The following is a 25,356-nucleotide window of genomic DNA, read 5'->3' as shown; positions in this document are numbered from 1 at the left end:
AATAATGAGTAATATTTTGGCAGTATTCAACCCTCCACCACAAAGGGAGCTGGAGAAAGAAGAGACTATGGACTGTGTTCCTTGTCAAGTCATGAGCACTATGTTTTCGGTTGGATTTGGCTCATACCTGGCATCTGGGAAACCATTCAAGTATGGAAAAAAAGAAGCCAAAAGAGGCATCTCTCTAGCTGAATTTGAAAAGAGAAACCCACAATGGTGGAAGCTGACTTTACGTAGCTTCGGTGGGTTATTGGTCGCCTTCGGGTTCGTTAGAGGAACCGAGGGTTGGTTGTGGCATAAAAATAAAGAATATAAGAACTATAAGAAATTAAGTAATGGTGAAACGCGGAGTAGTTAGTATTCTTTGTGAGGCGCTCCCAATCGTGAAATTTTTTGTATGCAAAAATGCTAGTTTTGTGATTATATTTAAAGGTATTGTTACATTAGAAACTTGATTGTGCTTTACATAATAATGAGAGTCTATATATAAATGTAGCTATGAAAAAGGGATGAGAGAAAAAGTTCAATACGTTTCTAACTAATGACAACGCATGCATTCAATGGGTTGATCTTTCAGATTGTTTCTTTTCTAGCTTGGCACGGTCCAAGGCTTCTCTTTTAATTCTCTTATCTTCCTTTATCTTAGATTTTATTTTTTTACACCAATGTCTAAATTTATCATCTTTAGACGGCGATACATATTTCATTATGAGGTCATGGTGTAGCAGTTCATTAATCGACGACCTTTCTCTTTCATTCTTAACACAACACCTGTTGACAAAATCCGTCATTTCTTTGGAAAAAATACGATCCTTGGGTAATCTTGGTGAAGGCTCATTGACTATACGTTGCAGCAAATCCAATATGCCATCGGGTGTATCGTTATGCCCACCAAGGGGGAACTCTCCAGTTACGAGCTCGATAATCATTAACCCCAACGACCAAACATCTCCTTTGATAGAATAAACATTCCCTTGTATTCTCTCTGGTGACATGTAAGTGGATGTCCCAACGAATGTATCAGCGATAGAATTTATTAGTTTTTTGGAAACTCCAAAATCACATAACTTAATCTGCCCCTTGCTATTAATCAAAACATTGGAAGGCTTAATATCGCGATGAATGATTTTATACTGTCGGTACAAATGATCCAACCCATTGAGTACACCATATGCTATTTTCGATATTGTTAATTCATTGAACCAAGTTTTCTTGCTCGAAACAGCTCCTCTCTGAACAAACCTTTTATAAACGGACAGTATTTTATCTAAAGAACCACAATCAGAATACTCCATTAAAATTATGATTTCATTATTTATATGCTGGTTATAATATGCTCCATAAAAGGTGATGATGTTTTCATGGGGCTTGACGTTTTTGACGATAGATAATTCCCTAACTAATTGATTGATGATTGTGCTGTTGTTCTGTTCCACAGGAATGGTTTTTTTGGCAACTATTTTGGAGTCAGGAACATGTAATGCCTTCACCACAGTTCCAGAGTTTCCAGCACCAATTTTCCCGAGTTGAACCAAGTCCTGAAGTTGTATATAATTACCGTTTGAGGTTCCCGATAACGTATCTTTCAAATCCACTGCGGCCGGCGATAGGCTTTCCTGCAAAGGTGGCAGTGATATCGAATGTTCATTTTCAACAGGTGTTGCAATATTGGACAACCCCTGGATCGTAGAGGGAGTAGAATTCGTGGATGATGGCGATAGTCCAAAATTATTACTGTAGGCATCTATAATGCATGGTGTAGACAAAGATGATGATGATGATACACATGGAGATTGCGATAGAGACGACAGAACCAATACAGGTTCATTCTGAGGTTGCTGTATTACAACGGTGCTTGGCTTCGATGTGGCTTGTTCGTCCGCAAATGCATCCAACGTCAGTTTCTTTTTTATACCTCTCCTTAAAAACAGATTACTGTTATTTTGTACTGCATTAATGCCAGACATCACGTGGCCTTCTATTCGAGATTGTCCTTGATGAGTCTCTGTCTTTTCTTGCAATTCGCCGTTGCTGCCTACATCTGGGTGCAGGTTGAGATTGAGCCCTTTCAAGTTCCGTCTCTGCAAAGTCTTTCGTTGAAACATGACCAAGAATCAATATACCACGCCGCACAACAGATTTAAACCGATGCAGTTTTCTTATGAACACTGTCATTGCACGATAACTTGCTGATCTTCTAATTTACTAGATGGGCCAATAGTAGTATGATGTCGCTGTTACCCCACGAATCACTTATAACGAGGGCAGTGGTCAAAAAAGGGAGGGAAAAAAATTTCGTAAGAAAAAGGACAACACAATCTTAAAACTAATGGCCAATTGTAACATTGGGGTTTGCAAGGGAAGGACAATATCAATAAAAGTGTTTAGTTTCTGATTGTACATTTATTTCTCATCATTGTAATCAGTTTTGTTACATCCACATTCTTTTAAGACCATAAACTTAATATTTTCATTCATAAAGGATTGTACGACAAAGCAACAATAATAGTAAATATTGTCATATTTTATTCCTAATAGAAAGATAGACGCAGAAAATCCTTTTTATTTCTTCATAACCGCATCGCCATTCGCATAATAACTTATCACAGGCCTAGAATACGACAAGAAAGAAACTAGTAATAATGGGTTCCATCAATAATAATTTCAGCACTAATAATAACAGTAATACAGATCTCGATCGGGACTGGAAAACTGCATTGAATATTCCTAAGAAGGATACCAGACCACAGACAGATGATGTCTTGAATACAAAGGGAAATACTTTTGAGGATTTTTATTTGAAAAGAGAACTGTTAATGGGTATTTTTGAGGCCGGTTTTGAAAAGCCATCTCCTATTCAAGAAGAAGCCATACCCGTAGCAATAACCGGTAGGGACATATTGGCAAGGGCCAAAAATGGTACAGGTAAGACAGCTGCATTTGTTATTCCGACACTAGAGAAAGTCAAGCCAAAGTTGAATAAAATTCAGGCTTTGATCATGGTTCCCACAAGAGAGTTAGCTTTACAAACTTCCCAAGTCGTCCGTACATTGGGAAAACACTGTGGTATTTCATGCATGGTGACCACTGGTGGTACCAATCTGAGAGACGATATTTTAAGACTAAATGAAACAGTCCATATTTTGGTTGGTACTCCTGGTAGAGTGTTGGATTTGGCCTCAAGAAAAGTAGCAGATCTATCTGATTGTTCTTTATTTATCATGGATGAGGCTGATAAAATGCTTTCTCGTGATTTCAAGACAATAATTGAACAGATTCTGTCCTTCTTACCTCCAACCCATCAATCTTTATTATTTAGTGCTACTTTTCCATTGACAGTGAAGGAATTCATGGTTAAACATCTGCATAAGCCTTACGAAATTAACTTGATGGAAGAATTGACCCTAAAGGGTATTACTCAATACTATGCCTTTGTGGAAGAAAGACAAAAGCTACATTGTTTAAATACTTTATTCTCTAAGCTTCAAATTAATCAAGCTATCATTTTCTGTAATTCTACCAACCGTGTCGAATTATTAGCCAAGAAAATTACTGATTTAGGTTATTCCTGTTATTATTCTCATGCGAGAATGAAGCAACAAGAAAGAAATAAAGTTTTCCACGAATTTCGTCAAGGTAAGGTTCGTACCTTGGTTTGTTCCGACTTGTTGACTCGTGGTATCGATATTCAAGCTGTCAATGTCGTTATTAATTTCGATTTCCCAAAAACGGCAGAAACTTATTTACATCGTATTGGTAGATCCGGCAGATTTGGCCACTTGGGTTTGGCAATCAATTTGATTAACTGGAATGATCGGTTTAACCTGTATAAGATTGAACAAGAATTGGGCACCGAAATTGCAGCCATTCCGGCTACTATCGATAAGTCATTGTATGTGGCTGAAAATGACGAAACAGTTCCTGTCCCATTCCCAATAGAACAACAGAGCTATCATCAGCAGGCGGCACCTCAACAACAATTACCGTCTCAGCAACAATTCGCTATTCCTCCACAGCAACATCATCCACAATTCATGGTTCCTCCTCCGCATCAACAACAGCAAGCTTACCCTCCACCACAAATGCCTTCGCAGCAAGGGTATCCTCCGCAGCAGGAACATTTCATGGCGATGCCACCAGGTCAGTCACAGCCCCAGTATTAAAGAATATTCGAGAAAAAGATAACCATTGTTGAGGTACACTTTTTCTTTATGACCTAGTCGTCCATTATTGTATATTTTTTTTTCAAGTCGCCATTGTGAATTACATTACTCTGTAACCATACTTTTACTGTTGATTTAACATTGAACAAGAAATCAGTCGTAATTTAAATTTTTATCTCTCCTTTTATTACTTTTTGTCCTTTTTTCTTTACCGTCTGTGCTAATTTTTTGTCCTAATCTGCACACCGTTTTTTATTACTATCACTTTATTATTTCTTTTTGTTTTTTTTTAGAATTATCTCAAACCGCTTCATTCTTTTACCAGTCATTGTTGTAACCAATACTATCGTCCATATCAAGAGCTCAGGTGCACTTGCCCAGTTTCATCGACACTTTCGCTTTTTTAGCTAATTTTTTATTGTTATAATTCACAATAAACTATTCATTCAACTGACAAGATGAAACTTTCTTTGAATATTCTTTCTTCTTTTGGGTTTTTTTTTTTACGAGGTTTTTTTTTTTTTTATAGAGAGCAATCTCAAGGAAAGAATATTAATACTGTGTATATGTATTCATATATAGATATATATGTCTATAACACTGTTTAGATAAATTAACTGATTAATAAAATACATGTATTTTATTATTATTCATCTATTACTTTTTGCTCTGCTCCGTTACTTCATGTTTGCGGAAGACTGGAATTGTTGTTTTCGGTCAAAATACCATAACCGAGCATACAAAAAAACGTGTTGGAATCTACATTATTGCACTGAGAAAGGACATGAGAGGTGAACAAAGGAGTTTTGGTGATGTTATCTAAGGAAGCGCTGGTAAAAATTCTCAGCCAAAATAACAGTGGGAAGGATATGAAAATTGCCGATGAAGTAATACCAATGATACAGAAATATTTGGATATATTCATTGAAGAGGCGGCGTTGCGATCACTTCAATCTCACAAGGAGATGAACGGAAAACATGATGATAAAGGCCCCTTAGAGTTATCGCATCAAGATCTTGAGCGTATTGTTGGGCTTCTTCTGATGGATATGTAGAGATATTCAGGTTATGTTACAATCGTAAAAAGACGTAAGGTATCACCAGATGTCTAATAAAGGCAAATCGCTTCCTTTTCTTTCAGTCGTCCAGCAGGACTATGTTGGATATATTAAAGTAGTTTTGTAGCGAGCCAACATGTGCTTACACATAGAGATATACAGTTTATTTTTATACTAGACGTTTACAGAAAACGTGCAGTGAAATAATTAAATTACTTAGTCCATATATATATTATGCGATGCGAGGAAATGCTCATGTGATTAGGAATGCGTACTTACTTCATAAATCAATTAGAGTATATCCCCGATTATTTGAGCCATTATTTTGAGATTGCTGTTGAGGCTGGTTACCAAAGCCATAACCTGTCTGTGTTGGTACGACGTTAGTACTTGGTAAACCTGTATATTGACTGTTTAAAAACGGATTATGATTTGGATCGTTCGATACTTGCCTATAGCCCGTTCCTTGAGAATTAATGAATGTCCCTGTCTTCGTGTGTTGAGCAGGAATACGAGCCTCTCCTTCATTGCCGAATGTGTCAATGCCTGTTCCCGCGGCCAGTAGCTCGTTTAATCTACTGTATTTGTCCGTGATTGATTGATTGCCTGTCCTGTTTTGAGTTAGTGGCTCTGGTTGCTTTTGTTGTTGCTGTTGCAACGATGAAGCTGTTGTTGCTAGTTGGTCCTGTTTTTGTGAACTAGGTTCTTGTTCGGACTTGGCAAACGGGTTGTTGGGCATTCCCTGTTGCTGCTGCTGCATAGAAGCGAAGTACTGTTGTTCCTGTTGTTGTTGTTGTTGTAGTTGTTGTTGTTGCTGAAACTGTGCTAGTTCTTCGGGTGTTATAGGGTTCCCGAATACGTCGTAGTACATCGGTTGCTGTTGCAACTGCTGCTGTTGTTGTTGTTGCTGTTGCAACTGAAATTGGGCATATTCCTCGGGTGTGATTGGGTTACCAAAGATATCATAGTACATAGGTTGTTGCTGTTGTTGTTGGGCTTGCTGCTGTTGCATTCTTTGTAAATCTTGCAATCTTTTCAGCTCCTCTTCTTCTTTGCTCAATTGCAAAGCAGTTTCATAATCCTCGTCTTGTTTTCTTCTTCTTTCGTCTTCCTCCGCCGTCATTCTGCTGGCATCAATAGCTCTTTGTAAGTCATCATCCTTCTCGTCACTGCGCCCAGTTCCTCTTCTCCTTCTTCCTTTCCTGTTTCTTCCCTTGATATTCATATTCCTTTCCTCATTTAGTCTTTCGTCATCGGATAGCAATGCAGTCAATTCCTTAGCTTTAACCCTTACGATTTGACCCTGATCTACGCCCTCATCGTCCTCGTGTCTGAATTCCTTCAACGTCTTGATAATGTACAAATTTTCTCTACACCAAAGAACACAGTTCTCACTACCAAACCTAATCAAATAGTCTATTACGGTTAAGGCCTTTGCGATGTGCCTCCAGTATTTGCCCTTGTCGTTAAGTCTCTTGTCCAGCATATCCATGATTTCAAAAAAATCTGCGCTATCATACGACTTTTCAGCCAGCTCAATTAAAGAGTCCTTGGACACTTGATGGTTGTCGTTTGACGTTGCATTTCTCACCAGCACCTGGGTAGAGGAGTACCCTTTCACCAGATTCTTCGCAGATCTGACAAATTGTTTCGACATGATCTTTTTACCTCTTGTTCAGCCCTTTCTTTCTATACCTGGCACTCATACGAACGGCTCTTTCTTCTATTTCTTGAAACTCCTATTTGTCATTTGAAAGAAGTTTTCTCTATTACCCGGATGATTTCCTTTCGTAACCGCAATTATAGGATGCTATGGTTCCAAAAGCATTTACTTCAAACGGCCTAAAGTCGTGTAAATTGTTCCTTAAGAATAACAACAGGTATTCTCATATCTGCCACTTGCCCTATTGCACTTGTTCTCAATCATATTTTTCGCTTTCCTCAATGTATTCTTCCACCTGAGATGGCTGATGGAATTTTTCACCTTAACGCGTTTTCGCGTTAAGGTGAAATTTAGCAGCAATAAGCCATGCGTTTGCATTTCGCTATACTTATTTGACAGTCGAAATAATGGCCTTGAAAATTCATAAAGCAGCTTTTAACGTCGTTGTTTTATCAATTACATGCGAAGATTACTGGCTGGTTTTATTCCCTCATCTGCTCGTCCCTTGAACTCAAGATTGCCGTTATTAATGTCATCCTCATTACCTTCCTCGGCCGGCAAGAAGCCTAAACAAGCTACTTTGGCTAGGTTCTTTACTTCCATGAAAAATAAGCCATCGGCAGGCACTTCTTCTTCCAAGAAATCATCCAAACATATGCTGGAAGATAGAATAGATGATGTTAGTGGTGAAGAGGAATACGCTACCAAGAAACTGAAACAGATTGCTGTTGCACATACGCCGGTGGCTCCAAGCTCCATGGATAGCAATTCATCTTCTTTACCATCATCTGCTCCCTCTTCTGGTGTTGTTGATTCACCGCAACAATCTCAGGGGCTGGGATGTGAGGTCGAAGACTCATTGGGCTCGAATGATAATGATCATTATTCATCTAATATCCCCTATTCTGAGGTTTGTGAGGTTTTTAACAAGATAGAAGCCATATCTTCTCGTTTAGAGATTATCAGAATCTGCTCCGATTTTTTCATAAAGATAATGAAGCAGTCGTCCAAGAACTTAATACCTACAACATATCTTTTCATCAATAGATTGGGCCCTGATTACGAAGCAGGTTTGGAATTGGGCCTTGGAGAAAATCTCCTTATGAAAACCATAAGTGAAACTTGCGGGAAATCTATGAGCCAAATCAAACTCAAATACAAGGAAATTGGGGATCTGGGTGAAATAGCAATGGGCGCGAGAAATGTCCAGCCTACCATGTTTAAGCCCAAACCTTTGACCGTCGGTGAAGTCTTCAAAAATCTTAGAACTATTGCGAAGACTCAAGGTAAAGATTCGCAATTAAGAAAGATGAAGCTGATCAAGAGAATGCTTACTGCATGTCAAGGTGTAGAGGCTAAATTTTTGATCAGATCGCTAGAGTCAAAGCTGAGAATTGGTCTTGCTGAAAAGACTGTCTTGATATCCCTGTCGAAGGCCCTTTTGCTCCATGATGAGAATAGGGAAAACTCTCCGGACAAAGATATCCCCATGGATATCTTAGAAAGCGCTCAACAAAAGATTAGAGACGCATTCTGTCAGGTGCCCAACTATGAGATTGTTATAAACTCATGTTTGGAACACGGTATTATGAATTTGGACAAATATTGCACTCTAAAGCCGGGAATTCCGTTAAAGCCCATGTTGGCCAAGCCTACTAAGGCAATTAATGAAGTATTGGATAGATTTCAAGGCGAAACTTTTACGTCAGAATACAAGTATGATGGTGAAAGGGCTCAAGTGCATTTGTTAAATGACGGTTCAATGAGGATTTATTCCAGAAATGGAGAAAATATGACTGAGAGATATCCAGAAATCAACATAACAGATTTTATTCAAGACTTGGATAGTACCAAAAATTTGATTCTAGATTGTGAAGCTGTAGCTTGGGACAAAGATCAGGGGAAAATTTTGCCTTTCCAAGTTTTAAGCACAAGAAAACGTAAAGACGTGGAATTGAACGATGTTAAAGTAAAAGTCTGTCTCTTTGCATTTGATATACTCTGCCACAACGACGAAAGACTGATAAATAAATCATTAAAGGAAAGAAGAGAATATTTAACTAAGGTTACTAAAGTTGTTCCGGGGGAATTCCAATACGCCACTCAGATAACAACGAACAATCTTGATGAACTCCAAAAATTCCTTGATGAATCAGTTAATCACTCATGCGAAGGTTTGATGGTCAAAATGTTGGAAGGTCCTGAATCACATTATGAACCAAGTAAAAGGTCGAGAAACTGGTTGAAATTAAAAAAAGATTACTTGGAAGGAGTCGGAGATTCATTAGATCTTTGCGTATTGGGGGCGTACTACGGTAGAGGAAAGAGGACTGGTACGTACGGTGGGTTCCTTCTGGGATGTTACAACCAAGATACAGGAGAATTTGAAACTTGTTGCAAAATAGGGACAGGCTTTTCTGACGAAATGTTGCAGCTCTTACACGAAAGGTTGACCCCAACGATAATTGATGGACCAAAAGCCACGTTTGTTTTCGATTCGAGTGCTGAACCAGATGTATGGTTTGAACCTACAACTTTGTTTGAAGTTTTAACTGCAGACCTTTCCCTATCACCTATTTATAAAGCAGGTAGCGCAACTTTTGATAAAGGCGTATCTTTGAGATTTCCAAGATTTTTGCGTATAAGAGAAGATAAGGGAGTAGAAGATGCAACCTCTTCTGATCAAATTGTTGAATTGTACGAAAACCAATCTCACATGCAAAATTAGGTGAGCACACTGTTCACTCGATTAACTAATTTAAAAAAAGAAAAAGGTGGACGTTCTGTTTAGTTCTGAAACACCACTTTACATAAAATGACATTTATTTACTTCTTTCGTTTCTCTGCCTACTTACATAATAGCATTATAAAACAATAAGAAATCCCTTTGGCACTTTTCCCACCTTTGTGGGTCAAAAAATACGTATGACCCCCTTTCACTTAGGCCATCGGCGGATACAATAGGTTCCATCATAGGGTCCTTGGTGAGCCAGGCCTTTAACGTCTTGTGATACCTCCAATTTCTTTTCCTGAGCTCCAAATACGTAAGCTCTTGGATGACTGTACCTGGGTGTTTATAGAAAAGAAAAAATAGAGTTTCATCTTGGAAAAGGGCAACACGCTGTTGATCATTTTGTATGGAATTGAAACATGGTGGGGTTACATTGGACTGTAATACGCCGGGGATGTTGGTGAAAGATTCCGGTGTGAAAAATCGGGGCTCTACCTCGCTTCTAGATGTTTCTGCCCATGGTGATTGAAAAGTATCGAGAACCCTATGATCTTGTGAATCTCTTGGAATACCCAAAGAATATAGCATTGACGATAAGTCCGCTCCTAAAGTCATGGAATGGTCGTATGTGCTTGAGAGTTCTTTGTCCTCTAGTTTAAGCAGCGGTACGAGTGCTTTTAATCCAAAATTTTCCATTGTGTAGGCGATAGTGTATTTCTATTCTCTCCTTTTCCTGTTTTCTCTTGCAGTTTTTGTATATCTTGATTAAAAAAATGCCTGCTCTCTGACTATTTTATTTGTATTCGCCTCGCTTTTCCGCAGTTATAAAAATATTCAAATAATTACATATTTGCTAATAAGAACACAATCTTTATAAAACATATACAAGATTCGAAGAGGGGAGCTATCGGATAATAAAGAAATTCGTCATTATATAGAGATGGAATCAAGACGGTATGGACCGAATATTATAGTTACGGGAACACCGGGATGTGGGAAATCGTCTACTTGTGAGCTTTTAAAAAATAAATTGAAGGGCTACAAATATTATAACATTTCGGATTTTGCCAAGGATAATGACTGTTTTGAAGGATATGATGAGGGTCGTAAATCACACATTGTCGATGAAGACAAATTGCTGGACATGCTAGAGCCACTCTTGAGACAGGGAAACAGTATTATTGATTGGCATGTGAATGACGTGTTCCCAGAGAGGCTCATTGACTTGGTAGTGGTTTTGAGATGCGACAACTCTAATTTATATTCAAGATTACATGCGAGAGGGTACCATGACTCCAAGATCGAGGAAAACCTCGATGCTGAGATTATGGGCGTTGTCAAACAAGATGCCGTGGAGTCATACGAACCACACATTGTGGTAGAGCTACAAAGCGATACAAAAGAAGACATGGTATCTAACGTATCTCGTATTGTTACCTGGGAAAAGATGTGGATGGAACAACATCCAGATGGTGTAACGAATGAGTATCAAGGGCCTCATAGTGATGACGAAGACGATGAAGACAGTGATTAAGCGTTGTATGACTTTATGTATGTATATCTTCCTTTATACATATATATAGCTGTGAAATAGTGATATTGGCAGTAGTGGTGCTTATTAAAAAGTATTTTGTCCATGGATTGTCATATGCTTGTTTAATGTGACTTTGATGATATATTTTCATTGCCCGATGCCGATGCCCAGTGGAAAAGTTTAAAGTGAAAAATTTTTCAACACATACAAGTTGAATATGTCGGTTTTGATGCAAGTAGGATTACTAAAGAAGAGCACTAGGATAATCGTGCATTGCTATTGCGATTTTTTGATACAGGAATTATGCACTATGTGGTACTAGAGCTGCAAGTTGTGCATTTGCCAGATACTCCGAAGGATCAATGTCGTATTGCAAATATAGCATATCAAATCGTGAACGCTGAAACATTAGTATGCCACTATGAGACCAGTTCTTTACCCAACATTGAAGTGAATGGGGAGGCGAAAAGCTTGGAGAGCGCAATGGTGCAATTGGACAAAGATATCCATGATATTATTGGTAACGATGAATTTGTTCTCGTTTCTCTGCGTTCCACATGGCATATTCGTGTCACCTTACCACGCCAAGCGAGAGATGATGGCTTCATCCTGACTTCCTATTTACAACATCCGAAAGTGTTTGATTTATGGAAGGAATTCGATAGATGGTGTGTCAACCATCCGGAAATTTTGGGACAAAAGAAAACCATCTCGAATAATAATTGTAATGCTAAAGGTAATAGCGCTAGTGTGGCCAAAAATACGAAGGATTTGGATGAAATGGTTAGGATACTGGAAGTTTCAACCCCAAATGAAGACGCTGGTTCTGTTCCACAGAAATACTCTCTTTTAAAAAAGACCACGGAAATACTAATACAATTACACAAAAAGTGTTCTTCCCCGGAAGATATGAAATCTGTCTTAACACAGCCATATGACTCGCACACTGATATCAGAACGTTTTTACAAGAAAGATCTAAGATTTTGTACATGAATAATTTACCGCCCGACACAACTCAAAGCGAGTTAGAATCATGGTTCACCCAATATGGGGTTAGACCTGTTGGGTTTTGGACTGTTAAAAACATCGTAGAAGATACATCTAACGTTAATAATAACTGGAGTCTAAACAACAGTCCCTATGTGGAAGATCAAGATAGTATCTCGGGGTTTGTCGTCTTCCAAACACATGAAGAAGCTACTGAAGTACTTGCATTAAATGGGAGATCAATACTGTCTAACCTGGCAAATACTAAGCAACCAAGGGTGGTGGAACATGTCCTTGAGCTTCAACCTTCATCCACCGGAGTACTCGATAAAGCACAAGAAATTCTATCACCTTTCCCCCAAAGTAAAAATAAACCAAGACCAGGTGACTGGAATTGCCCATCTTGTGGTTTTTCAAATTTTCAAAGGCGTACTGCTTGTTTTAGATGTTCTTTTCCGGCCCCATCGAATATTCAAATGCATGCTGTGATCTCAAATAATAATGCTAATGGTAGTAGAAATAACTTAAACAATCGCGTGAACTCGGGTTCTTCGAACAACATTAATAACACTGCATTAAATCACCCCTATAGTGCTCCTGAGTTCAATATGGTGGCTAACACCACGCCAACAGCATTGACATACAATAGAACTCATTTTCCTGCAATTACGCCATTGTCGCGACAAAATTCATTGAACTTGGCACCATCGAACAGCGGATCGCCCATAATTATAGCAGATCATTTTTCGGGAAATAACAATATGGTCCCAAATTATCGTTATAATAATAATATTAACAATAACAATAACAATATTAATAATATGACCAATAATAGATATAACAGTAATAACAACATCAACGGTAATGGGAATGGTAATGGGAACAATATCAATAATAATAACAATCATAATAACAATCATCATAACGGTAGTAATAATAATAATACTAATACTAATAATAATAATAATTGTAATTCCAATGTCGGTATGGGAGGATGTGGGTCTAACATACCATTTAGAGCAGGGGATTGGAAATGTTCTACGTGCACGTATCATAACTTTGCTAAAAACGTAGTATGCTTACGCTGTGGTGGTCCAAAATCAATAAATGCTGATGCAAATGAAACTAATCATTATATAGACGCATCAACGATTGGACCAGCGTCACGTGCCCCCAGTAATAACAATATTTCTGTTAATAATAATGGTGGCAACAATACCGATCGCACCGACGGGAACGATAACAAAGGCCGTGATATTAGTTTGATGGAATTTATGTCACCACCGTTGTCGATGGTAAAGTCAACGAAGGAGGGAGATGGGAATGGTAGCTCGTTTAACGAGCTAAAAAGCGACAAAACTAACGTTAATTTTTCCAATGATGGTAATAGTAGCGCTTTCGGTAATGGTTTTAATAGTTCGGTACGTTGGTAGTTATGAACAGGCGTGGTCAAAAATTCATTTAACTGCATTGTATTTTTTATTTTTTACATTTTTTTATATAAATACTTTCTCTACCCTTACTTTTTTCTTCAGGCCGCTGGAGAACGTAATTGTTGTGCACATATATATGTCATTTTATAGAATGTAGGACGTTGATTTTCAAGAATTTCAGAAAATTTTGGAGATGCTTACATAGTTTAATTAACAACACCTATTTATTTCTCGTCATCAAACTTCAGGACAGTTCTTAAGCAATCACCGTTATGCAAATCTTCAAAAGCTTGGTTAATTTCTTTGAATGGTCTTCTGTGAGTAATAAATTCTTCGACTTTTAAGGCGCCGCTTTGGTAGTCTTTAATTAAACCTCCCATTTCTGATCTACCTTTGATGCCACCAAATGCAGAGCCCTTCCACACTCTACCGGTGACTAGTTGGAATGGTCTAGTAGAAATTTCTTCACCAGCAGCAGCCACACCAATAATAATGGATTGACCCCAGCCCTTATGACAGGCTTCCAAAGCGTCTCTCATGATTTTGGTATTACCAGTACAGTCAAAAGTAAAATCTAGACCACCGTCAGTCATTTCAATTAGCTTTTCAACAATAGTTTGACCTTTAGCCAAATCTTCCTTAGGGTTAACAAAATCTGTGGCACCGAATTGAAAACAATATTGCTTTTTCTTGTTATTAATGTCCACAGCAATAATCTTGGAAGCGCCTCTTGACTTTGCCCCTTGGATAGCCGAAAGTCCCACGGTCCCGCAACCAAATACAGCAACGGTGTCACCCTTTTGCACGTTGGCTGTCTTAAGAGCTGCGCCATAACCAGTGGTAACACCGCAACCCAGTAAACAGGCAGCATCCAATGGAGCTTTTGGATCAATGGCCACTACAGACACATCAGCTACCACGGTATATTCAGAAAAAGTCGAGCAACCCATAAAATGGTAAATATCTTCACCTTTAGCATTATGAAATCTTGTGGTTCCATCAGGCATTACACCCTTTCCTTGAGTAGCTCTGACAGCACCACATAAGTTGGTTTTACCAGAAGTACAGAACTTACATTTGCCACACTCAGCAGTGTATAAGGCTATAACGTGATCACCGGGCTTGACTGTCACAACGTCATCGCCTACCGATTCCACGACACCGGCACCTTCGTGACCTAGGATACAAGGGAAAAGCCCTTCTGGATCAGAACCCGATAAAGTGTACGCATCAGTGTGGCATACAGCAGTATATTCAATTTTGATACGTACCTCGTGCGCTTTTGGTGCATTTACAGTAATTTCTTCAATACTCAATGGTTTCTTTGCATCATACGCAACAGCAGCAATGCACTTAATAGGTTTACCAACAGTAGCAGCGGACATTTTATTTTAGGTTAACTTTTTTCTTCTTTCCTTGGAGGTTTCGGAGGAGTAAACTTAATGATTCATGTCTGTCATTTTCTCAAAGAACTATTCGGATGTCCTTCCCCTTATTAATGAAATTTTTCATCTTCCTTCTTCTATGAAATTCTGTTATTAATGTCAAGTAGTGAAAACCCACACACTACAAGCTACAATTGACATATTGCTACTCAAAAAGAGTGTAATAATTTCAAAATATGTACTATTGATAATAATAAGAACCAAGTTAAACAAAGTATTCAAGTAAATCAAGGGGAAAAAATCAACAGAGGCATTATGTGTATCCGTGGAAGAAAGTAAGAATAGCTTAATAAGTATTAAGTAGTAAATATATAAGAAAATAGGTTAACATATTTCAAAACTAAACATTCTTGAGCAATTGATGGATCTTCGGTTAGCAGTTATAGGTCTTTGGAGCAATTTTAAGTATTGAACGAGAACCATCGCACTTGTAAGTAGCAACTATCACAATTTTCCTCGTCGAGAAGCAATTGGCAATATATGAGTGTTGAAGATGGTGAAACCTCAGTTTCAAGTTCTCCTCCCTACTCTCCGGTGTTATGGATTAGTAAGGAAATAGGCAGAATCATATTCACTCGTTTTTTCATCTTTTCTTTGATGTGCTGTCTGTAGTCTGTGATGACCATCCCCCACAAGAAGAGCGATTTGTTAAATTTCCTACTAGCGCCGTTTGGAACGAGGTAAGGGCGCTTTTAAAGGGAAAGACTCTATCAACTAATTTGATAAGGATAAATAGAGGTTATTATTTACGTTAAGTGCAGATAGTTATATCGTGCTCAATAGCGCATCACCAGGGAGTCATGGATGATAAAGAGAAACTTATCGTATATTCAAATGCCAGTTCGGTATTTACATATACTGCAGAAATAAGGCCAAATTTCAAAATATCTGTATCTCAAAGCCAAGGTTTTGCCTGGAACCAGGACTTATTTGCCACACAGTACCAACAATCGTATAAGGTAGTATACGATGCACACGAAGACGACTTTGAAGATTTAATTTTGAAGATCAAGGGTAAATTAAAGGCAAACTCCAAGAAAAGAGCTAAATTGAAGGCTAAGACTAAATTAACAAGAACTGCAAAGCAGAAAAGAGAAGTCCCCGCATGCGAAAGGGAAGCAAGTGATGAGGATGGCGACAGTGAACGCTATCAAAGGATACAAGTCCTGGATGGTCACGAATTTCCCAGGGGAAATCCGTATAAACCTGTATGGGATCATGACGTTCACTCGAATGGAGATGATAGCGCAAGCGAAGGGGAAAGCAACCGTGATGTAGATATGATTGGTGGCACTGACACGCCATATTCAAGAATGGCTGTAATGGATAGACCACGCAGAAAATCTGAGAGAAGCATAAGTTTTGTGGAGGACTCCAAGACAGGTGATTATAGGTACCAAATCGGCCAAGTGGATGTTGTAGAGGTGGACTCGGACACCCCTGAAAATAATCATCTCAAATGGTTAATTAGGTAAATAATTCTATTTCTTAAGGTAGCATTTCTTCATTGTATAGGTATAAATCGTTTTGAATGCGTATATCCTACAAAAAAAAATTCATATAGTGAAACGATAATTTGGGACGCCGGAGAGAAGAAAATTAATAATATTCAAGCAAAATTGATATTGTAATCTAATTCGTCAATCATATGCACTAGATCATGCTCACTGATGCCGTCAGCTTCGTTTTGCCAAATTTTCCGCATTAATAACCTTGCATTTTGAAAATTGTAACATTTATATCGTTTCAAAATGTCATCGAATTTAGCTTCTAAATCTATTTTGTTCTCTATATCGTCCTTCTGAATGCATACGCCGTAAATAAAAAGTGGGAAGCACAACGACCCTTCTAAAAAAGTTCCGATGACCTTGTCTAGTTTTGAATCCAGTTTGTTTCTCAGTATCTGCAGTTCCAGTGAATCTTTGTCTATCTTTAATAAAGTTAATTGAAAAAACATCAAGGTGGAGATCTTCATTATCTCGAATAATTCTAGATAATAAAATTTCTTCTCATCATCCAGATGGTCCAGCGCCATGAGCGAAGGTTGTAATTTATAGATCTCGACTTGCAAACTTAAAATTTTATCGCCGTGCTCTAGCATTTCTTCTTGTTCCATAGTCTGCAAAAATCTCGTCAAATTTGTGACTTGTCCCAACAATAGCAAAATAGGCTTGTTAATGCCAATTAAAGGATCTATTTCCTCAATCGGCGAATCTATTGGCTCAATAAAGTTGACCGAGTTGGGTAAAGAGTTATGATCCCTTTGGAAGAATTTCTCGTATTGTTCGATGGGGAAGGACGTTGTATTAAAGTTCAAAATATCATGGTATATAAAATTCACGATCAGCCAGTACTTAACAACGGAGTTGAAATTAGGGAAGATTATCCTCTCTTCCAAGGACGGCTCTTCTGTCGTAGTAGTAGTTAGTATCCGTGAGATATCCCTGCCTACATGGTTTTCAATTAAGTTCTTTCCTATATTCAATAATATCTTCCAAAACTTCACATCACCCTGACATATCTCTGAACCACATAAAATTAATATTTGCGCTAGCGAATATAGGAAACCAAGTTTGGCATAGTCACTTGAGCTCTCGTTGGTCTTCAGATGTGTTAACGACATATATGTATACTTGTTCGCCAGGTTGACAAATATTTCATCCTTTCGCAGCTCATTAGATGATGATATAGACAAATGATTGGCTGACCAAGCAAGAATAGCAAACAATATACCGTCATTCTCGTGTGCCATTGGCAAGAAGATGTTCAGATAGTAGTTCTGGTTCATAGGGGCGATGGAAATTATGTTCGCAAGGTGAGACCTGTAGTAATTGTATAGCTGCAATCCCATTGAGTCCAGCTTCTGAGAGATGCAATCTTCTAGCGGTTTTGACAAATATATCTGGTTATCCTGTTCATCGCTAACGACTTGTCGAGCACGGGTGACCACGGCCGCCTTCTGAGCACTGTCAGGAGCATGCTTTCTTTTCTTGCTGATCAACTGGTGCTGTACATCCGCCTTTATCTTTTTCAAAGACTGCTTATCAACAGATTCTGATATATAGATACAGGGGAAACTTAATCGACGACAGTCCCGGCACACAGGTTTATCTTCAGAGCATCTCTTCTTTCTGATCTTGCAAGTAATACACCCATGCTTCGAATACTTCAATTTCAGCTTCTCCACGCCATAATTCATGCCTCACTTTAAAAAAACTTTGTTTTCTTGGCATCTATACATGAACAATAACAACCAGTCCTGTTTCATCTTAAGTAAGACTCTTATTGTAATTTCTTTTTCTCTGATGACTCAGACCCTAGTAGCCCTACCTTTTAACCCTATACAGCGCAGGTTTTAGCCCTAGTAAACTTCGGTGTTAATGCATCAATCCGATTGGCTCCGATAAGGGCTCGCACAATTTCCAAGTCATTTATCACGACAGACGTGATGCCCGCAAAACGTAAAAAAAATAGATGCAATAAATTGCCCAAACAAAAAAAAAAAAAATGAATCGCTTTTCTTAGTCATTCATAAGTCCTGATGGTCTTTCTTATCTTATTGTATTTTTTCGTCCTATTGTTTCATTTCTTACCAAATTAATCAATTCTTATATCTTTCTTGATAACACACCAAACTAATCCTCTCCACATCATAGGAAGATAGGAAATTGCTATCTCATTCCTACACTACACAGACGGATACTCTCAGCTGCTCTCTTCCCCTTCTTTTAGCTCATTGAGGTAGTGATTAGATTAACGTTTAACTTATTTATTTATTTTTCTGCTTCAGTTTTTTTATTTATTTTATCTTTCTACTCTCTTTTTTCTTAATTTATTAGCCATTTGTTTATTTTGAAGAACTAGAAAAAGAAATAGAAAAAGAAAGCATGCCAGTGTTGAAATCAGACAATTTCGATCCATTGGAAGAAGCTTACGAAGGTGGAACAATTCAAAACTATAATGATGAACACCATCTTCATAAATCTTGGGCAAACGTGATTCCGGACAAACGAGGACTCTACGACCCTGATTACGAACATGACGCCTGCGGTGTCGGTTTCGTGGCAAATAAGCATGGTGAACAGTCTCACAAAATTGTTACCGACGCTAGATATCTTTTGGTCAATATGACTCATCGTGGTGCTGTTTCATCTGATGGTAACGGTGACGGTGCCGGTATTCTGCTAGGTATTCCTCACGAATTTATGAAAAGAGAATTTAAGTTGGATCTTGATCTAGACATACCTGAGATGGGCAAATACGCCGTGGGTAATGTTTTTTTTAAGAAAAACGAAAAGAATAACAAGAAAACCCTGATTAAATGTCAGAAGATTTTCGAGGATTTAGCTGCATCCTTCAACTTATCAGTATTAGGTTGGAGAAACGTCCCCGTAGACTCTACAATTTTGGGAGACGTTGCTTTATCTCGTGAACCTACTATTCTACAACCATTATTGGTTCCATTATATGACGAAAAACAACTGGAGTTCAATGAAATTAAATTCAGAACTCAATTGTATCTTTTAAGGAAGGAGGCCTCTCTTCAAATAGGACTTGAAAACTGGTTTTATGTTTGCTCCTTAAACAATACCACCATTGTTTACAAGGGTCAATTGACGCCTGCTCAAGTGTACAACTACTACCCTGATTTGACTAATGCACATTTTAAATCCCATATGGCGTTGGTCCATTCAAGATTTTCCACTAATACTTTTCCCTCTTGGGATAGAGCTCAACCTTTACGTTGGTTAGCTCATAATGGTGAAATCAACACCTTAAGAGGTAACAAGAATTGGATGCGCTCCAGGGAAGGTGTGATGAATTCCGCAACTTTCAAGGATGAGTTAGATAAACTATATCCGATTATCGAAGAGGGTGGGTCCGATTCTGCTGCATTGGATAACGTTTTAGAACTATTGACTATAAATGGCACATTGTCTCTTCCTGAAGCTGTTATGATGATGGTTCCTGAAGCATACCATAAGGATATGGATTCTGACCTAAAGGCATGGTATGACTGGGCTGCATGTTTGATGGAGCCTTGGGATGGTCCAGCTTTGTTGACTTTCACTGATGGTCGTTACTGTGGTGCTATATTGGATAGAAATGGTTTAAGACCTTGTCGTTATTATATCACCAGTGATGACAGAGTTATCTGTGCTTCAGAGGTTGGTGTCATTCCTATCGAAAACTCATTGGTTGTTCAAAAAGGTAAACTGAAACCAGGTGATTTGTTCCTAGTGGATACTCAATTGGGTGAATTGGTTGATACTAAAAAGTTAAAATCTCAAATCTCAAAGAGACAAGACTTCAAGTCTTGGTTATCCAAAGTCATTAAGCTAGACGACTTGCTATCAAAGACTACTAACCTAATGTCTAAAGAGTTTGTATCGCAGGATTCATTATCTTTGAAAGTTCAAAGTGACCCACGTCTATTGGCCAATGGTTATACCTTCGAACAGGTCTCCTTTCTATTAACTCCAATGGCTTTGACAGGTAAGGAAGCTTTAGGTTCCATGGGTAATGATGCTCCATTAGCCTGCTTAAACGAAAATCCTGTCTTACTTTATGATTATTTTAGACAATTGTTCGCTCAAGTGACCAACCCTCCGATCGATCCAATCCGTGAAGCAAATGTCATGTCGTTAGAATGTTACGTAGGTCCTCAAGGTAACCTTTTGGAAATGCATTCATCCCAATGTGATCGTTTGTTATTGAAATCTCCAATCCTACATTGGAATGAATTCCAAGCCTTAAAAAACATTGAAGCGGCCTATCCATCGTGGTCTATAGCTGAAATTGATATCACGTTTGATAAGAGCGAGGGTCTATTGGGTTATACGGATACTATTGACAAAATCACTAAATTGGCCGGTGAAGCAATTGATGATGGCAAAAAGATTCTGATAATCTCAGACAGGAAAATGGGTGCCAACCGAGTTTCCATCTCATCCTTGATTGCAATCTCATCTATTCATCATCATCTCATCAGAAACAAGCAACGTTCCCAAGTTGCTTTGATCTTGGAAACAGGTGAAGCTAGGGAAATTCATCATTTCTGTGTCCTACTAGGTTATGGTTGTGATGGTGTTTACCCATACTTAGCCATGGAAACTTTGGTCAGGATGAACAGAGAAGGTTTACTTCGTAATGTCAACAATGATAATGATACACTTGATGAAGAACAAATACTAGAAAATTACAAGCATGCTATTGATGCAGGTATCTTGAAAGTCATGTCTAAGATGGGTATCTCCACTTTAGCATCCTACAAGGGTGCCCAAATTTTTGAAGCTCTTGGTTTAGATAATTCTATTGTCGATTTGTGTTTCACGGGTACTTCTTCCAGAATTAGAGGTGTAACTTTCGAATATTTGGCTCAAGATGCTTTTTCCCTACATGAACGTGGTTATCCATCCAGACAAACCATTTGCAAGTCTGTCAATTTACCAGAAAGTGGTGAATATCACTTTAGAGATGGTGGTTACAAACACGTCAACGAACCGACCGCGATTGCTTCCTTGCAGGATACCGTTAGGAACAAAAATGATGTCTCATGGCAATTATATGTCAAAAAGGAAATGGAAGCAATTAGAGACTGTACACTTAGAGGACTTTTAGAGTTAGATTTTGAAAATTCTAGTAGTATTCCTTTAGAACAAGTTGAACCATGGACTGAAATTGCCAGAAGATTTGCGTCAGGTGCCATGTCTTATGGTTCTATTTCTATGGAAGCCCATTCTACATTGGCAATTGCTATGAATCGTTTAGGTGCTAAATCTAACTGTGGTGAAGGTGGTGAAGATGCAGAACGTTCTGCAGTTCAAGAAAACGGTGACACCATGAGATCAGCCATCAAACAAGTTGCTTCCGCCAGATTCGGTGTGACTTCATACTATTTGTCTGATGCTGATGAAATCCAAATTAAGATCGCTCAGGGTGCTAAGCCTGGTGAAGGTGGTGAATTACCAGCCCACAAAGTATCTAAGGATATCGCTAAGACTAGGCACTCCACCCCTAATGTCGGGTTAATTTCCCCTCCTCCTCACCATGATATTTATTCTATTGAAGATTTGAAACAACTGATCTATGATTTGAAATGTGCTAATCCAAGAGCAGGGATCTCTGTAAAATTGGTTTCCGAAGTCGGTGTTGGTATTGTTGCCTCTGGTGTAGCTAAGGCCAAAGCGGATCATATCTTGGTTTCTGGTCATGATGGTGGTACAGGTGCTGCAAGGTGGACAAGTGTCAAATACGCGGGTTTACCATGGGAATTAGGTCTAGCTGAAACTCATCAAACTTTAGTATTGAATGATTTAAGACGTAACGTTATTGTCCAAACTGATGGTCAATTGAGAACTGGGTTTGATATCGCTGTTGCGGTTTTATTAGGGGCAGAATCTTTTACTTTGGCAACTGTTCCATTAATTGCTATGGGTTGTATCATGTTAAGAAGATGTCACCTGAACTCTTGCGCTGTTGGTATTGCCACACAAGACCCGTACTTGAGAAGTAAGTTTAAGGGTCAGCCCGAGCATGTTATCAACTTCTTCTATTATCTGATTCAAGATTTAAGACAAATCATGGCTAAGTTAGGTTTCCGTACCATTGATGAAATGGTGGGTCATTCTGAGAAATTAAAGAAAAGGGACGACGTAAATGCCAAGGCTATAAATATCGATTTATCTCCTATTTTGACTCCAGCACATGTTATTCGTCCAGGTGTTCCAACTAAGTTCACTAAGAAACAAGATCACAAACTTCACACTCGTCTAGATAATAAGTTAATCGATGAGGCCGAAGTTACTTTAGATCGTGGCCTACCAGTGAACATTGACGCCTCTATAATCAATACTGATCGTGCACTCGGTTCTACTTTATCTTACAGGATCTCGAAGAAATTTGGTGAAGATGGTTTGCCAAAGGATACTGTGGTTGTCAATATAGAAGGTTCTGCAGGCCAATCTTTTGGTGCTTTCTTAGCTTCTGGTATCACTTTCATCTTGAATGGTGATGCTAATGATTATGTTGGTAAAGGTTTATCCGGTGGTATTATTGTCATCAAACCACCAAAGGATTCTAAATTTAAGAGCGATGAAAATGTCATCGTTGGTAACACCTGTTTCTATGGTGCTACTTCTGGTACTGCATTCATTTCAGGTAGTGCTGGTGAGCGTTTTGCTGTTAGAAACTCTGGTGCCACCATTGTTGTTGAGAGAATTAAGGGTAACAACGCTTTTGAGTATATGACTGGTGGTCGTGCCATTGTTTTATCACAAATGGAATCCTTGAATGCTTTCTCCGGTGCCACTGGTGGTATTGCATACTGTTTAACTTCAGATTACGACGATTTTGTTGGAAAGATTAACAAAGATACTGTTGAGTTAGAATCCTTGTGTGACCCGGTCGAGATTGCGTTTGTGAAGAACTTGATTCAAGAGCATTGGAACTACACCCAATCAGACCTAGCATCCAGGATTCTCGGTAATTTCAACTATTATTTGAAAGACTTCGTTAAGGTCATTCCAACTGATTATAAGAAAGTTCTATTGAAAGAGAAAGCAGATGCTGCAAAAGCTAAGGCTAAGGCAACCTCAGAATACTTAAAGAAATTTAGATCGAACCAAGAAGTTAATGATGAAGTCAACGCTCTGTTGATTGCTAATCAAAAAGTCAAAGAGCAAGAAAAGAAGAAAAGTATCACTATTTCAAACAAGGCCACCTTGAAAGAACCCAAGGTTGTCGATTTAGAAGACGCAGTCCCAGATGCCAAACAGCTAGAAAAGAATAGCGAGAGAATTGAAAAAACGCGTGGTTTTATGATCCACAAACGTCGCCATGAGACACACAGGGACCCAAGGACCAGAGTCAATGACTGGAAAGAGTTTACTAATCCTATTACCAAGAAGGATGCCAAATATCAAACTGCGAGATGCATGGATTGTGGTACACCATTCTGTTTGTCTGATACTGGTTGTCCTCTATCTAACATCATCCCCAAGTTTAATGAATTGCTGTTCAAGAACCAATGGAAGTTGGCACTTGATAAATTGCTAGAGACAAACAATTTTCCAGAATTCACTGGAAGAGTGTGTCCAGCACCCTGTGAGGGAGCTTGTACACTAGGTATTATTGAAGACCCAGTGGGTATTAAATCGGTTGAAAGAATTATCATTGACAATGCTTTCAAGGAAGGATGGATTAAGCCATGTCCACCAAGCACACGCACTGGTTTTACAGTGGGTGTTATTGGTTCTGGTCCAGCCGGTTTGGCGTGTGCTGATATGTTAAACCGTGCCGGACACAAGGTCACCGTTTATGAAAGATCCGACCGCTGTGGTGGGTTATTGATGTACGGTATTCCAAACATGAAGTTGGATAAGGCTGTAGTGCAGCGTCGTATTGATCTATTGAGCGCCGAAGGTGTTGACTTTGTTACCAACACAGAAATCGGTAAAACTATAAGCATGGACGAACTGAACAACAAGCACAATGCAGTAGTGTACGCTATCGGTTCTACCATTCCACGTGACTTGTCCATTAAGGGACGCGAATTGAAGAATATTGACTTTGCCATGCAGTTGTTGGAATCTAACACAAAGGCTTTGTTGGACAAAGATTTGGAAATCATTCGCGAAAAGATTCAAGGTAAAAAGGTGATTGTTGTTGGTGGTGGTGACACAGGTAACGATTGTTTGGGTACATCGGTGAGACATGGTGCAGCATCGGTTTTGAATTTTGAATTGTTGCCTGAGCCGCCAGTGGAACGTGCCAAAGACAACCCATGGCCTCAATGGCCACGTGTCATGAGGGTAGACTACGGTCATGCTGAAGTGAAGGAACATTATGGCAGAGACCCTCGTGAATACTGTATCTTGTCTAAGGAATTTATCGGTAACGATGAGGGTGAAGTCACTGCCATCAGAACGGTACGTGTAGAATGGAAGAAGTCTCAAAGTGGCGTGTGGCAAATGGTAGAAATTCCTAACAGTGAAGAGATCTTCGAAGCCGATATCATTTTGTTGTCGATGGGATTCGTTGGTCCTGAATTGATCAGCGGCAACGATAGCGAAGTGAAGAAGACGAGACGTGGTACCATCGCCACATTGGACGACTCTTCGTACTCTATTGACGGAGGAAAGACGTTCGCATGTGGTGACTGTAGAAGAGGACAGTCTTTAATTGTCTGGGCCATCCAAGAAGGTAGAAAGTGCGCTGCCTCTGTCGATAAGTTCTTAATGAACGGCACTACCTATTTACCAAGTAATGGTGGTATCGTTCAACGTGATTACAAACTTTTGAAAGAACTAGCTAGTCAAGTTTAAAACTCTTGAATTATTA

General features: G+C 38.8%; 13 protein-coding genes across 13 annotated transcripts; 8 read left to right on the top strand and 5 right to left on the bottom strand.

The window, feature by feature from the left end:
* Positions 1-4: 4 nt before the first annotated feature.
* DMO2 (Dmo2p) lies at positions 5-358 on the top strand (the record flags this gene model as incomplete). The annotated part of the gene is made up of 1 exon (XM_033909225.1): positions 5-358. One exon carries the CDS (start codon positions 5-7, stop codon positions 356-358), a length of 354 nt encoding a protein of 117 aa, XP_033765116.1.
* A 199-nt stretch (positions 359-557) lies between these two features.
* Positions 558-2,105, bottom strand: STE7 (mitogen-activated protein kinase kinase STE7; the record flags this gene model as incomplete). Its single annotated transcript, XM_033909224.1, has 1 exon — positions 558-2,105. The coding sequence occupies one exon, from the start codon at positions 2,103-2,105 to the stop codon at positions 558-560; it is 1,548 nt and encodes a 515-aa protein (XP_033765115.1).
* Positions 2,106-2,642: 537 nt separating this feature from the next.
* On the top strand, positions 2,643-4,163 carry DHH1 (DExD/H-box ATP-dependent RNA helicase DHH1; the record flags this gene model as incomplete). The annotated part of the gene is made up of 1 exon (XM_033909223.1): positions 2,643-4,163. One exon carries the CDS (start codon positions 2,643-2,645, stop codon positions 4,161-4,163), a length of 1,521 nt encoding a protein of 506 aa, XP_033765114.1.
* Positions 4,164-4,975: 812 nt separating this feature from the next.
* Positions 4,976-5,218, top strand: MHF2 (Mhf2p; the record flags this gene model as incomplete). Its single annotated transcript, XM_033909222.1, has 1 exon — positions 4,976-5,218. One exon carries the CDS (start codon positions 4,976-4,978, stop codon positions 5,216-5,218), a length of 243 nt encoding a protein of 80 aa, XP_033765113.1.
* Positions 5,219-5,501: 283 nt separating this feature from the next.
* On the bottom strand, positions 5,502-6,878 carry ENT1 (epsin; the record flags this gene model as incomplete). Its single annotated transcript, XM_033909221.1, has 1 exon — positions 5,502-6,878. The coding sequence occupies one exon, from the start codon at positions 6,876-6,878 to the stop codon at positions 5,502-5,504; it is 1,377 nt and encodes a 458-aa protein (XP_033765112.1).
* A 466-nt stretch (positions 6,879-7,344) lies between these two features.
* Positions 7,345-9,612, top strand: CDC9 (DNA ligase (ATP) CDC9; the record flags this gene model as incomplete). The annotated part of the gene is made up of 1 exon (XM_033909220.1): positions 7,345-9,612. One exon carries the CDS (start codon positions 7,345-7,347, stop codon positions 9,610-9,612), a length of 2,268 nt encoding a protein of 755 aa, XP_033765111.1.
* Positions 9,613-9,735: 123 nt separating this feature from the next.
* On the bottom strand, positions 9,736-10,311 carry CDC36 (CCR4-NOT core subunit CDC36; the record flags this gene model as incomplete). The annotated part of the gene is made up of 1 exon (XM_033909219.1): positions 9,736-10,311. One exon carries the CDS (start codon positions 10,309-10,311, stop codon positions 9,736-9,738), a length of 576 nt encoding a protein of 191 aa, XP_033765110.1.
* Positions 10,312-10,555: 244 nt separating this feature from the next.
* On the top strand, positions 10,556-11,149 carry FAP7 (nucleoside-triphosphatase; the record flags this gene model as incomplete). Its single annotated transcript, XM_033909218.1, has 1 exon — positions 10,556-11,149. One exon carries the CDS (start codon positions 10,556-10,558, stop codon positions 11,147-11,149), a length of 594 nt encoding a protein of 197 aa, XP_033765109.1.
* A 303-nt stretch (positions 11,150-11,452) lies between these two features.
* On the top strand, positions 11,453-13,570 carry NRP1 (Nrp1p; the record flags this gene model as incomplete). Its single annotated transcript, XM_033909217.1, has 1 exon — positions 11,453-13,570. One exon carries the CDS (start codon positions 11,453-11,455, stop codon positions 13,568-13,570), a length of 2,118 nt encoding a protein of 705 aa, XP_033765108.1.
* A 224-nt stretch (positions 13,571-13,794) lies between these two features.
* Positions 13,795-14,955, bottom strand: SFA1 (bifunctional alcohol dehydrogenase/S-(hydroxymethyl)glutathione dehydrogenase; the record flags this gene model as incomplete). Its single annotated transcript, XM_033909216.1, has 1 exon — positions 13,795-14,955. The coding sequence occupies one exon, from the start codon at positions 14,953-14,955 to the stop codon at positions 13,795-13,797; it is 1,161 nt and encodes a 386-aa protein (XP_033765107.1).
* Positions 14,956-15,815: 860 nt separating this feature from the next.
* Positions 15,816-16,490, top strand: UGX2 (Ugx2p; the record flags this gene model as incomplete). Its single annotated transcript, XM_033909215.1, has 1 exon — positions 15,816-16,490. One exon carries the CDS (start codon positions 15,816-15,818, stop codon positions 16,488-16,490), a length of 675 nt encoding a protein of 224 aa, XP_033765106.1.
* Positions 16,491-16,624: 134 nt separating this feature from the next.
* Positions 16,625-18,214, bottom strand: UGA3 (Uga3p; the record flags this gene model as incomplete). The annotated part of the gene is made up of 1 exon (XM_033909214.1): positions 16,625-18,214. The coding sequence occupies one exon, from the start codon at positions 18,212-18,214 to the stop codon at positions 16,625-16,627; it is 1,590 nt and encodes a 529-aa protein (XP_033765105.1).
* Positions 18,215-18,902: 688 nt separating this feature from the next.
* GLT1 (glutamate synthase (NADH)) lies at positions 18,903-25,340 on the top strand (the record flags this gene model as incomplete). The annotated part of the gene is made up of 1 exon (XM_033909213.1): positions 18,903-25,340. One exon carries the CDS (start codon positions 18,903-18,905, stop codon positions 25,338-25,340), a length of 6,438 nt encoding a protein of 2,145 aa, XP_033765104.1.
* Positions 25,341-25,356: the final 16 nt, after the last annotated feature.

Source organism: Saccharomyces paradoxus, chromosome IV, assembly GCF_002079055.1.
Source record: "Saccharomyces paradoxus chromosome IV, complete sequence".
NCBI lineage: Eukaryota > Fungi > Ascomycota > Saccharomycetes > Saccharomycetales > Saccharomycetaceae > Saccharomyces > Saccharomyces paradoxus.
This window is presented reverse-complemented; position numbering and strand designations above follow the sequence as displayed.